Here is a 12,432-nt window from a genome sequence, read left to right on the forward strand (position 1 = left end):
ACCAGACTGTTCTAGCTGTTCTATTATTTGCCTTTACCCACTTAGTCATTATATCCACATTACTGATGATTATTTATCAAAAATCTCATTGTGTAAATATTTTGAGAAAGCACCAATAGTCATCCCTACAATATTGCCGCAATATCGATATCGAGGTATTTGGTCAAAAATGTTGTGATATTTGATTTTGTCCATATCGCCCAGCCCTACTTACACCTGAACATTTAGCCCACTTTGTAGAAAATACCGAGATATATATTGTGTCTCGCCATTCAGCCTAAAAATACCGAGATATGATTTTTGGTCCATATCGCCCAGCCCTAGTCGGTATTAAAGGCACTGCTAGAGACCAATTTGTGTTTTCATCAAAAGAACAGAGACTGTGAAAGGAGAGGGTTTTTTTTTCTTTTTTTTACAGGGCAGCTTGCGTTTCAATCTGTGTTGCAGGCATGACATCAGTGTCTCTGTGTTGAGACAGGAAAATCTTATCCCCACTGCCACTGTCATAAAAGCAACACAATAATGAAATGACATCACAGCGGTCCAGTAATTAAATGAGCAGACTGCTGTCAGGTTTTTTACTAGCTGTAGTACGACGGCTGTGGGAATGTGTGTGAACCATGCGGCACGCTGGACTAACGGGGTGTCAGTGAACGCAGCCCCAAAGCTATATGGGCAGATCGGTCGAGATGATGTTAGGATCCTCAGTTGTCATCCTGGTGCTCAGGATGCGGTCGCACGATGATTCATAGAATGTAAAAAAATATATTTCTATTTCACAAATTTTTATCTTTGTGGTACCTGCTTTTTTTTTTTTTTTTTGTCTATTGGCAGCCTCTAGGCTTCTTCCAGTAATTAAACAAGCACAAGCAAAAGTCTGGAAAGGAAAAACAAAGCTGAAATGAACTGGTAACTTTTTGTCTTTGTCATGGCAACTTGATATGTCATAACAGGCCTTTTTATCAAATGCAAGCTCAAAGTCTGCACAGTATAACACCAGGTCATTCTGAACAATGAAATTCTTAGGACAAGGCAAGCAACAACTACGTAGTAGGCATAAGAAAAATAAAGAAAAATATCAAATATTAAATGTTAAAAAGAGTCACAAATAAGTAAATAAATAAAAACTATTAAATAAAAACTATTTGGTTGTATGTGTTGAGATTACATTAAACTGTCATGCGTGGTCTTCCGTGACGTGAAGTGCAGTGGTAGAATTTGGGACTTTTCATAAAGATATCATTAACTGTTCTTTCGTTGTCAGATGCTATTACAACAGTGAATTGAATATGAATATTTCCCTTGACCTAAACTACAGTGGTGATAGCTGAAGCCTCCATGAACATGACATGAAGCATTATGGCTTGTGCAGGATATGTCAGCAGTGGCAGAAATGTAAATAGACAGCAACAGACATGCCAAGCAATAACTGTTCTTTGTCCGTACCACTTTAGCACCAGTAGGAAAAAGTGGTTGCACCCTCTAGGCTCCATGCATTGTAAATAATATATAAAAAAAAAATACTATTACAACTAAAATGTTACTTTGATTGCTGAAGTAAAATTCACACTAAGATGGTTATTGACACATTTACAGGTGTCTGCAGCTTCCAGATTTACTCGTTTACAGATTGCACCAAATAGAGCATGGCTATTCACATCAATGCACATTTACATTTTACTGAGTGAATATCCTCATTCGGTGTCAAAATTCACCATGCCGCATGTTCACCCCTGCAACAGAGCTTTGGGAGGAGGCATCACTTTGCTGCATGTGAAAAGCTTTTATTTTTGAATTCACATTAACCACACACAAGAGAAACCAGCCCGAGCCCAGAGAAACCGGCGGATGAAGTGGAAAGTGTAAGAGAGTTTGCCGGTGGTCGCGGGAACTCCAGCTCGGTTTCCGAGTTTGTGCGGCATTGTTTTCAGAGCGTGATTTGCATAAGAAAATGCAAATTTCAACGTTGGTTCTTTCAAGTAGCCGCGGCTCCTTTATGTTTTTTTTTTACATAAATTGTCATTCGCTTTCCTTACATCAAAGAAAAACTCGCGTTCATAAAGTGGGGGATGTGGGAAGGGTTGAAGCACCGAGCGCTACTGTAAACAGGGAGGTGTTAAACGCTGCAGCCAGTAAACAAGCCTGATCTCACTCCGCCCCCCCCCCCCCCGGGGAGCGGATCCACCACTCGGCGGGGCCCTGTTTACCATGTAAAAGTTCTCATAAGAACTTTTTGTATCGACTTCAAAGAATGTCCGGGCTTGCCGGAGGGACAAAAAAACCCCCAAAAAAACAAAAAACAAAACGCAACTCTTCTGTCGGTGTGCCTCGTTACGCCTCGAGCGGGAAACCTTCTCTCTCTCTTCGCCGCTGACGGATGTGATGCAAATACGGCAGCTGGGGGAAGGAGGAGGAGATTGAGCCAATAGGGAAGGAGCGAAGAGCGAGGAGGTAAGGGAGGAGAAGAAAGCAAGTAGCTGAGCAAGGAAGGGAAAGATACAAAGAGTGTTAATCCATGCCCGAACACTGCAGCGATGAAACAAAAACTCTTTCCATCTTCCAGCAAATGGAAATAAACCTCACCGTGGCTGATTTCTGTTTGTGTGCTTGAGTCATTTCTCTGCTCCTACATAGTGGAGCCGGCTAATAGTGCATGCTGGGCAGCGTCAGTCCTGAAGCCTCATTGATTCACCGTCGGAGCGACTGGAGCAGAGGTCACAGTGGGGTAACCACCATTAGAGATGAACGCGCTGTCATTAATGAGGAGGAGGAGGGATGAAAGGCTTGCCAATTACTCTGCTTTGTACTGCAAACAGCCTGGTGCTGTTTAAGAGCCAGCACCATCACGCTTCCCCAGTCTTGACTTTGTTTATTCTGAGCATGAGGAAACGTTAACAGAGGCTGTTAATTGGTGCTCATGGTGTTGAAAGTGTAAATTTTGCTATTTTTTACTGTTTTTATTTGATAAACGCTAGTGTATTCTGAATGTTAGTAAAAGAAAAAACATGGCTTTAAGTTGATCATTCAATATCTATATAATCTAGAGCAGTGATTCTCAACCTTTTTCATATGAAGGACTCCTAATTTAGTACACATTAGAGCCACTGACCCCCATTTGATGAGATTTTGTCTCCTGGACCCAAATCTGAGAATATTTTTATTGTTAGATATGATTTTGTCCAGAATTCCATGACTATCTGTATTGTAGGTAGAGAGATAACAGAGAAACTATGATCAAAACAGTCATTCCTCTACATTCTCTAACTGTGTTAACTTCTTGTAAATTAAATAATGGTGAAATGTAACAATTCATCGATTTGCTGGGGATCCACTGGAACTCTTTCGAGGACCCCTGGTGGTCCCCGGACCCCACGTTGAGAAACACTGATCTAGAGGATCCAGTCTGTGCAACATTCTTAGTTAACCAAGGACTTGAGTTCCCTTTGGTTTAATGTTATGCTGTCAATAGGACAGTAGGTTTTGGTTTATCCCGATTACATTACATTACATTATGTCAGCTTTAGTCCCACACTGACTGCTACTACTACTATTACTGCTACTACCACTCTCTCTTTCTTTGTCTGTCACTCTTCTACCCTCTCTCTCTCTCTCTCTCTCTCTCTCTCTCTCTCTCTCTCTCTCTCTGTATTCCCCTCTCATTTTACAAGCCTTCTGCCTCTGTCCTCCAATGAGGCGTGGCCGGAAATGATGAGTGGAGATAATTCATGTGCCTATATAGGCTGAGCCCAGCTCCATACCGTCAGAAATGTGTAGAAAAAATAAAATGGGGTTGCCATGGAATTTCTCTTCAGGGACAATAAATTCTTACTAAACCTCATTAACAGCCTTTCATTGTCTATTTTGCACATTATGTTCTTACAGCTAGATCTGTGGTCATTTAGGGGAATAAAAAGAATAAAAAGAATAAAACTTTGCCTAACCCAAGTCGCAAAACCATAACAATTTGACAATAACGCACAGACACACATCATCTTAAGACATTTCTTTTAGGTGTTCTACCTCCATGATGAGGCTCATTAGGGGCGGACATAGATGAATTACACATTAATCTGAACTTTGTGAAATGTTTCGCTGCTGGTATGTTTTGCATAAGTTGATTATTATGGAGAAAAACTGCATTCTCCCCAGCGTCTGTGTTCAGTATGATTTCTACAAAAAAGTTCAATCAAATCAAAGCTTAAATCGTGCTAGCAGGGCAGCAGGAGGGAAATCTTTCCTGGAATCTTTCCTTCTGGAATATATCTTCCATCTATTGTCAGGGTGCTGTGACCTCTGACCTTTGACCTCCTTGCTATTGGCAGCTTGTAATGTCGGTGATTTAGGAGTTGAAGCTTATTCTGCTGTTGACTTCAGAGTAAGTCGCTCTGGATAGGATAAGAGTTTTATGCTCAGCTGAATGACTAAAATGTAGATGTGTGTGTGTGTGTGTGTGTGTGTGTGTACTCCCTATTTGTAATACTTGTATTACAAATGTATTACGTACATGTAATGTACTGTATTACTTGATCAGGTGGTGATTTTATCCTGAAGTTAAATGTACTGACTGTGGGTATAAAATGTTTCAAATGGGTTTGTAACAACGCATTATGTAATAACACTGCATTATGTAATAACTCGACAAAATGTAATAAATTTTCACTTCATTATGTAATATTTGTAATAATCTGGCGCATTTTGTAATACACAGCCTGAACGCAATATGTAATAAATTTCCCCGCATTTTGTAATAAATTATTACATATTGCTGTGGTTATTACAAAATACAGGAGTCGCACTTTTTTTTGATGAAAATGTAATAACCAACCAAAATTGATGTCTTCATTCATAAAAATCGTTATAACATTATAACAACAATGTTTATTTTATGCATTCTAGCATGAATCATACTAACTCAAAATACAATTAGTTCAGTAGATTAGTATTATCTTTCATTGGTCAAAACTACATTAAGTGTCACTGTATTCCTTAGCTTAATAAAAACTGTACTTGAGGGTTCATAGAATTTAAGTAGTTAAGTGAAAAACAACCACAGCATATAGCCTAACAACACACTGATCTGCAGTGGATTTCTAATATACAAACAGTTCAGTTTTAACTTGCAAAAACTACTTATCAAGTAGCCACGATAGAAAGAACCATAGCTGGTTATTACATAATGCAATGTATTATTACATTTTCATCATAAAAAAGTGCAACTCCCGCATTTTGTAATAACCACCGCAATATGTAATAATTTATTACAAAATGCGGGGATATTTATTACATATCGCGTTCAGACTGTGTATTACAAAGTGCGGCAGATTATTACAAAATGCGGGTGTTATTACATAATGAAGTGAAAATGTATTACATTTTGTCCAGTTATTACATAATGCGGTGTTATTACATATAGGGTTCACCACTATATTAAAAAAAAACACCCACTCTTACAAAATGACTGCTGACATGAATGTAAAGAACATTATGGATTTGCTTGTTTTTGAGGATAGAGCCAGCTGTGGTTCTGAAGCATTAATTGATGAATATCGAGTGGGAAGCTTTTTCCACAATGCATATGTAGTGTTTTGGAATGGATGGTATGAGCTGTGATGTGTTCTTAGGTCACTGAATGGAAGACAGTTGGTTTAACCTTCATTGATTCAGCGAAGGTTTTGCTCTTCTCAGCAGCACCCTGCTTCACATTCATACAGCTCCCAGGTCATCCACGTCCACATTCCCTGGGAGCTGCCCGGTACAACCACAGTCTACTGCTGGTGACTGTGCATTTCTACTGGAGCTCTCCCTCCTTTATTAGCTGGTCCCACTTCAGTGACACTCTTATCTTTGAGCGAGTAAGTTGGAGTTCAGTGTTCAGTTGCTCCAGGGCATTTAAACAGCACACATGGCTGTTGTTGGACACATTGGCCTGGATCTACTAAAAATTTGCTCCAGTGCAAACCGAATTGCGAGTGCAAAAACCTTGTTATCTGATCAAATAAGACAGCACACAGGGGATTTGCGCTAGAAATCTTGGGTTGATCTGGGTGCGCCGTTTTTGCGCTCTGGCCTAATTTCATATGCATTAGTGGGTGTTCCAAAATAAAGGGAGGGATTTATGGAAGTTGACAGCGGAGCCGGTGGCCTTTATCATCTGTTGATTGTGCGCAGAATTCAAGACCTAGGAAAAGCACGTCTTATCACTTTGCGCACAGGGTGTCTCTGGAACCAGCTCCAAGATCAAAGTTACACAGTCATCTACAAACAAGTACGTTGACTTGAAAATGCACCATTTGAGCCTCAGCAGAAAGCGCCCTCAATTGCGCTATTACCTAAATATACCAAAGAGAAAAGTCACAGGCTCTTCTCTCAATTGGCTGACAACATGCTGGATTTGCTGGCTTATTATGAACCAATGTCTCAGGGACATTGGCTTGACGAAAACAACGCAGCTGAAACGTTTGTGCGTAATAATTGTCACTGACAGTGGAGAGGGTTAGAGTTAAGGCTAGGGCTTCTCCAGCTATATTTAACCGTACCTCCACCAGGCCTCCATCCCCCCCCCCCCCACACCTGGCACCTGCGTCTCAGTCAGGGTCTGCTGCTCTTGCTCCTCCAAAAGAGTTAATGGCTCTTCTTCAGAGGGAACACGCTTTTTTTGTGGCAAGCGTTTTGGTTCACCTCCTCATATCATACCTTTTTTTTTTTTTTTACCTGCGTTAAATCACACTTCTGGTGCCCAACTACATTCACTTTGTTATGTCATTCCAGAGTGTCTTTTTGTGTCTTTTTATGTTCTCTCTTCTTTGCAGCAGAGAGCTCTTTGGGGTTTTCTCCGCCACCAACACTTCCATCTCCACTGGAGAGAAACTCGCTCTTCTTTTGCCCTTCATTGAGTTGCAGCAAACAGGCTATTGTGCACATTGTTTGGCCCTTATATTTGGCAATTCTACTTAATTATCTGATCATTTGCATGCTTTACTTTAGTAAATACCTTGCACTGACGGTACCAACTGCACTCGCAATTGCTTTTGCGCTGTGTCTGGAATTGTGGCATGTTAGTAGATCCGGCCCATTGGCTGTTAGGAGGATTGAACCTGTTGCCTCTCAGTGACAGAATAGTCTCTCTAACCATTAGATGACCCTGTCACCAAACTGATAAGATGACAGAACAATTTCAGGATCTGCAGTCAGTTCACATGACAAAAAGGTACAGGAACTGTAATGGAATCCTACTCAAATTCCAACCAAATTCATTTTAAGTGCATTTTACACACCTGTCACAATACACACACAATGCGCTTTATACAGATATTAAAACAATGTAGACAGCAAGCAAAGACAGCGAAGCAAAAAAAAACCAATGAATGTTATAAGAATGTTGCTATTATCAATAGAAATATGCTAATCAGAAATATACTAAAATATGAAAGGTTTTGTTCCAAAATGCTATATATCCCCAAAAAATGCTACCTGAAATTCATTAGTCAATACATCAAAAATGCAGATCATTCTTTCCTGAAAATCATAAGATTAATAAGATCATAAGATGACTCTTATCTCCATTAGCAACCCATGATGTGCTTTATGCTCATGCCAGCCATCATTTTGTAAGAGTTTTTTTCAAGTGGCAGATATCTAAAAAAAAAAAAAAAAGAGACTATTTTCTGTTCATGCATTTATTTGCAAAGTACAGTGCTGTTTCTATGTTGACGAGAGGAGAATGGCGTCCGTTTGAATAAACAACAGCAAGCGACACTTCTATAATCGTATAGGCATAACACATACAAAAGTCCTGTGCAGGAACATAATGGAAATGAAATCCTGCACAATCCAACCTTAGAAAAGTGTGTTTCACGCTCTCACAAAGCACAGTCACACTTCCAACGCTCCGCAGGAATTGGATTTCATGGGCGAGATAAAGAGGAGTTGGCTGTAAGTTCACTCAGGGGGCCAGGAGGAAGGGATGTGTTTGGAAGTTGAAGAGAAGCTCTGAGAAGGCCAGAGGGAGTATAGATTAGAAAACTCTAGAGTTGTTTCATAGATGTTGAGTAAATGTTGGGGGCTTTGGACTGAAACAACACAACACAGAGAGAGTTAATTTCCAAAATGCAATATATCCAATTAGGGGAGAAAAATCCTCACTTAAAGTTCATTGTTCAATATCTGTTAATTCTAGAATATCCAATCTTTACAACTATTGTAAACTAAAGACTTAAGGTACCAAACACACACACAAAATGCCGAAATCGCTAAATCTAGCTTGCGATCACCCAATTCCTTTGCCGGCGCTGTCAATTTGGTAGTTGTTGTCGCTCTGTAACGCTCGTCATAAGTAGGTTTGTCCCGCCTACATCGACCATCCAATCAGGTTTGTCGGACAGTATCTGTCCGAAATAACTGACGGTGGATAGGCTTGCATCTAGACCCCTATGCATTGCCATGCTAAAGACTGTGATTCATGGGGGGCTGTTCCCCAGGCAAGAAATTCATCATTCAGTATTTCAAAACGGACTTGATTTACCTACTGTCCTTTAAAAAAAAAAGTACCATAAGTTGTTTTTGTTTTGTGTTATCAATCATTTGTAAGACTAGGTGTGATGAATATCTCATTTTGGAATGAAAGTTGTGAGAGTGTTGGACACTGCTGGCTGTTAGCTTATCCTATGGGACGCATTGATTTTCCCTGACAGCTAGATAGAGTTTCTGCCATAGTAACATATTACATCTGCATCGATTAGGGCAACTGTCTGGGAAGCACATGTACAACAGATGTAGAACGGGCTCAAGTGTTGCTGTACAGGGTATGCAGCCTTAGGCATAGATTTCATGCCATGCATAGACAAAACACTGTCTATAAACCATCATTTTTCCAAATACAAAATAATCATAGGCTTCAACATTTACATTATACATTTTCAGCATTTCATTTTATTTGCTGCTGTTATCCAGAGCGATTTGCAGTGAGGTCAACAGTAGAATAAGCTTCAGTACCTAGATCATCACAATTACAAGCAACCAATAGCAAGGAGGTCAAGGGTCAGAGGTCACAGCGCCCAGACAATAGATAGAACAAACCAATTCTGTTTCTATAATGACCATGTATGTTAGAGAAGTGCTAGGAAAGTACTGTTATTTCACTACTGCTCCTCAAGGACTATCTAGTATGGGACTACTATCTAGTATAGCATTTATACTGAAACTACCACCCAGGAACACGGACAACAGGGAGAATGCACTCTCTATTTTCTTCCTTTCAGGGGAAATAACAGCTGAGGATTTTTTTCTCTTTTCAAAATATTTGTGTCTTGCCATCAAATCATCCAGATTGTAAAACAAAGACAAATCCTCATGACCTTTAAATCCCAAATACCCAAGGAGTCTTTGTGACAGTGTGTATCCTGAGCTGAACTGACTTGGCTGGGTCAGGGCGGGTCGGGCGATAGCGTACATCCTCTTGTCGACCAATCATCAGCACTCATATGAAGCATGTGCAAGGAATGTGCAAGGAAGGGGCATTTTACATTTTAAATTCTAGTATTAGTCCTTGCACTCAAGAAAAAAAACTGATGAAGTATGAATTGGCAATGCATTCCCAATAGGAAGCAGTCACACAAGACATTCAAATCGGACCAAACCACAGCCTGAGGAAGGCTGTAAATACATTTTAAATCAGCTTGGGCATTATTTTTGTTCCTGCTTATGCTTCCCAACTCCAGTGTCCAGCACACAGCTATATATTAAATTGCCAAAGATAGAGGTAATTTAAATCAGTAAAAAAAATAAGCAAGGGAATTTCCACTGCTGACGGACTGAATCACCGACCCCAACCCTATGAATTGGTCTGCCGGGGAGGGAGGGCACTTGGTGGCTCGGCTGTGGGCTCCGTGTATCAAAGTAATCCAGGGAGGGTTAGGATAAAGCCTGGCCTGGCCTCCCTCCCTACCTCCTCGCAGATCAGATGAGATTAGGACGGGGCTAAGGAGCTCCAGGGGGAAGGCGGGGCTCAGGAACACAAGCTGGTGAGAGGAGGGACACAACAAGACAGGTGGACGCTCTTGCAGGATGAGAAGGCAGGACACGAGAGGAGAGGTGATCTTATTCAAGACAGTGTACATGGAGGTGTGCTGTGAGGAAGAGAGTCTGGAGCTAACTAAACAAGGTGCGTAATGAAATAGATGCAGTGATTTAACCAGATTTCGGTCTGGGTCTTTCATCAGTGATGCTCTGATGATGGCCTGAAGCTGAAAGCTCAGCAAGCGATTGTTAAATGTGGTGTATTGCAATGCGGTCCTTGTACATGGAGTCCTTTTTTACTGGATATACTTTATCCAATTCCCTTTGCAAGTTTTTAAAGGTGTGCAGATATCCTGGCTACTGGTCTCTAGATCTTTCTGAAAGTATGTTCTTCTCTGCTCTTGTGTCCTCCATGATGCGTTTGACGTCATATCTAATGGCTGAAGTACGATTCCAAAACAAAAGAATGCTGAGGATGGAAGGCTGATAAAGATCCCGGAGGTTTACTTGCCAACCACAAAATATTGAAGATGCTTCTGATGGTAAACTAGGCTGTTAGAACAAATGGGAAGCCCCAAGATCCATTGTAAGAATGAAGCATCAGGTCCAAACAAGCTGGCACAAATAAACAGTGTTAAATTTTATAGTGTATAATATAGAAGTCTATAGTACAGAGCCAGCTGGGAAAATTAACAGCTGTGTGTCTTAATTGGTGGGGCAACCTCAAGAACACAGTCCATCTCAAACTGTAAAGATGTCCTCTGTTCTTCAGTCCACCTCAAACTGTAAAGATCTCAAACTGTAAAGATGTCCTCTGTTCTTCAGTCCACCTCAAACTGTAAAGATATCCTCTGTTCTTCAGTCCACCTCAAACAGTAAAGATGTCCTCTGTTCTTCAGTCCACCTCAAACAGTAAAGATGTCCTCTGTTCTTCAGTCCACCTCAAACAGTAAAGATGTCCTCTGTTCTTCAGTCCACCTCAAACTGTAAAGATCTCAAACAGTAAAGATGTCCTCTGTTCTTCAGTCCACCTCAAACAGTAAAGATGTCCTCTGTTCTTCAGTCCACCTCAAACAGTAAAGATGTCCTGTGTTCTTCAGTCCACCTCAAACAGTAAAGGTGTTCTCTGTTTTTGCATTCTTGAGAACTTCATTCTTTCCAAGACAAGTTGAAGAGTGTTCCACAAAAACACAAGTATCAACTCTAGGTTTGGAAACCTAGATGCCTGGTATCTACGACCTTTTGTAGACTGATGCAATTGTGAATTTGATCATATACTAAAATGATTTGTGTAGGTGTTTGAATACATTTGCAAGATTGGGATGAAGTTGACTCATCTCTCTCTCTCTCTCTCTCTCTCTCTCTCTCAGCAGACCATGCTGTGCTGATGCTGGAGCTTTACTGATATCCTTCTTTGGCTGTTAGAGGAGGAACGTTATTTTGACCATGGGGCGGAAGAAGATCCAGATCACCAGGATCCTGGATGAGAGGAACCGGCAGGTCAGTGTCTTCTTCCTCTTTGATCTTGTTTTACATGTCATTCAGTCGATGCTCTTATGAGTGCAACATCAGAATGAATTTCAATTCCTAGATTGCCAACGTTACAAGCATCCAATTGCAAGGGTCAGAGGTCACAGGACCCAGACAATAGATATAGGACATTGGAATAAATATTCCTGTGACCTTAAAATGATCATGGATGATCTAGGGAGAAGAGGTAGGGAGAGAGAGTTTTCTGAACTTCAGACGAGCGTATTAGATAGAGGTGGAAGATGTGAAATCGGGGGACATTAATTATTCTTGAAGAGATGAGTTCTCAGGTTAGGACAGAAGATAGCTCATCATTACACTAGGGGACACTCAAGACAAGGGGGGCTTTCAAATTTCACTTATAACCATAGAAAGCTTTTTTATTTTTAGTGCAACAGGCACAACCTAATTTTGACTGTAATGTAACCCCAGCAGTGTTAGTGCCTTGTTCTACCCACTGAGCTACACAGAGAATGGAACTCCTACCCCTGGCAGTGTTGGTGCCTTGCTCTACCCATTGAGTTAATGACAAGTATTCCTTCTTCGTTCTCAATACAGTAACTCCTGGGTTAAAGATTGTCAGTGAATGAAACTAATCTGTTTGCCATTTCTCAGTCTGCCATCCCACCACACACATCTCAAGCATATATCTCTGCTGTTGCGGAAAGGAACACAGCTGCAATTTCTGTGTTTTACTTTTTCTTACTTGCATGTTAAGTTTCCATGGCCGTTGATGTGTTGAGTGAGTTTAATGACACTTGGCAGCTCTTCAATCCTGTTAAAACCCGACTGTATAATTTAAAAAATTCATGGACGTCAGTGAGAAAACATTCTTTTCTTTCGTGAAAATCATTCTTTTTGCAGATAGTTTTTACCCAACATGGAACA

The 12,432-nt window shown here is 40.6% G+C and overlaps 1 protein-coding gene across 3 annotated transcripts in view; it reads left to right on the forward strand.

Annotated features, from left to right (window-relative positions):
* The window catches only part of LOC139647102 (myocyte-specific enhancer factor 2A-like), an 81,681-nt gene that overhangs the window by 17,169 nt on the left and 52,080 nt on the right, over positions 1-12,432 (forward strand). For 2 of the 3 annotated variants that reach the window (XM_071522948.1, XM_071522950.1), the window contains one exon: positions 11,385-11,514. In XM_071522948.1, coding sequence (XP_071379049.1) covers positions 11,461-11,514 — 54 coding nt within the window. In that variant the 5' untranslated portion in view covers positions 11,385-11,460. The remainder of the gene's footprint in view (positions 1-11,384; positions 11,515-12,432) is intronic. The other variant, XM_071522949.1, reaches the window with a different exon arrangement.

The sequence above is a fragment of the Centroberyx affinis genome, unplaced genomic scaffold (assembly GCF_046629955.1).
Source record: "Centroberyx affinis isolate AG114_WGS23_722 - 3 ecotype Tasmania unplaced genomic scaffold, CSIRO-AGI_Caff_v1 ptg001047l_1, whole genome shotgun sequence".
Lineage (NCBI taxonomy): Eukaryota > Metazoa > Chordata > Actinopteri > Beryciformes > Berycidae > Centroberyx > Centroberyx affinis.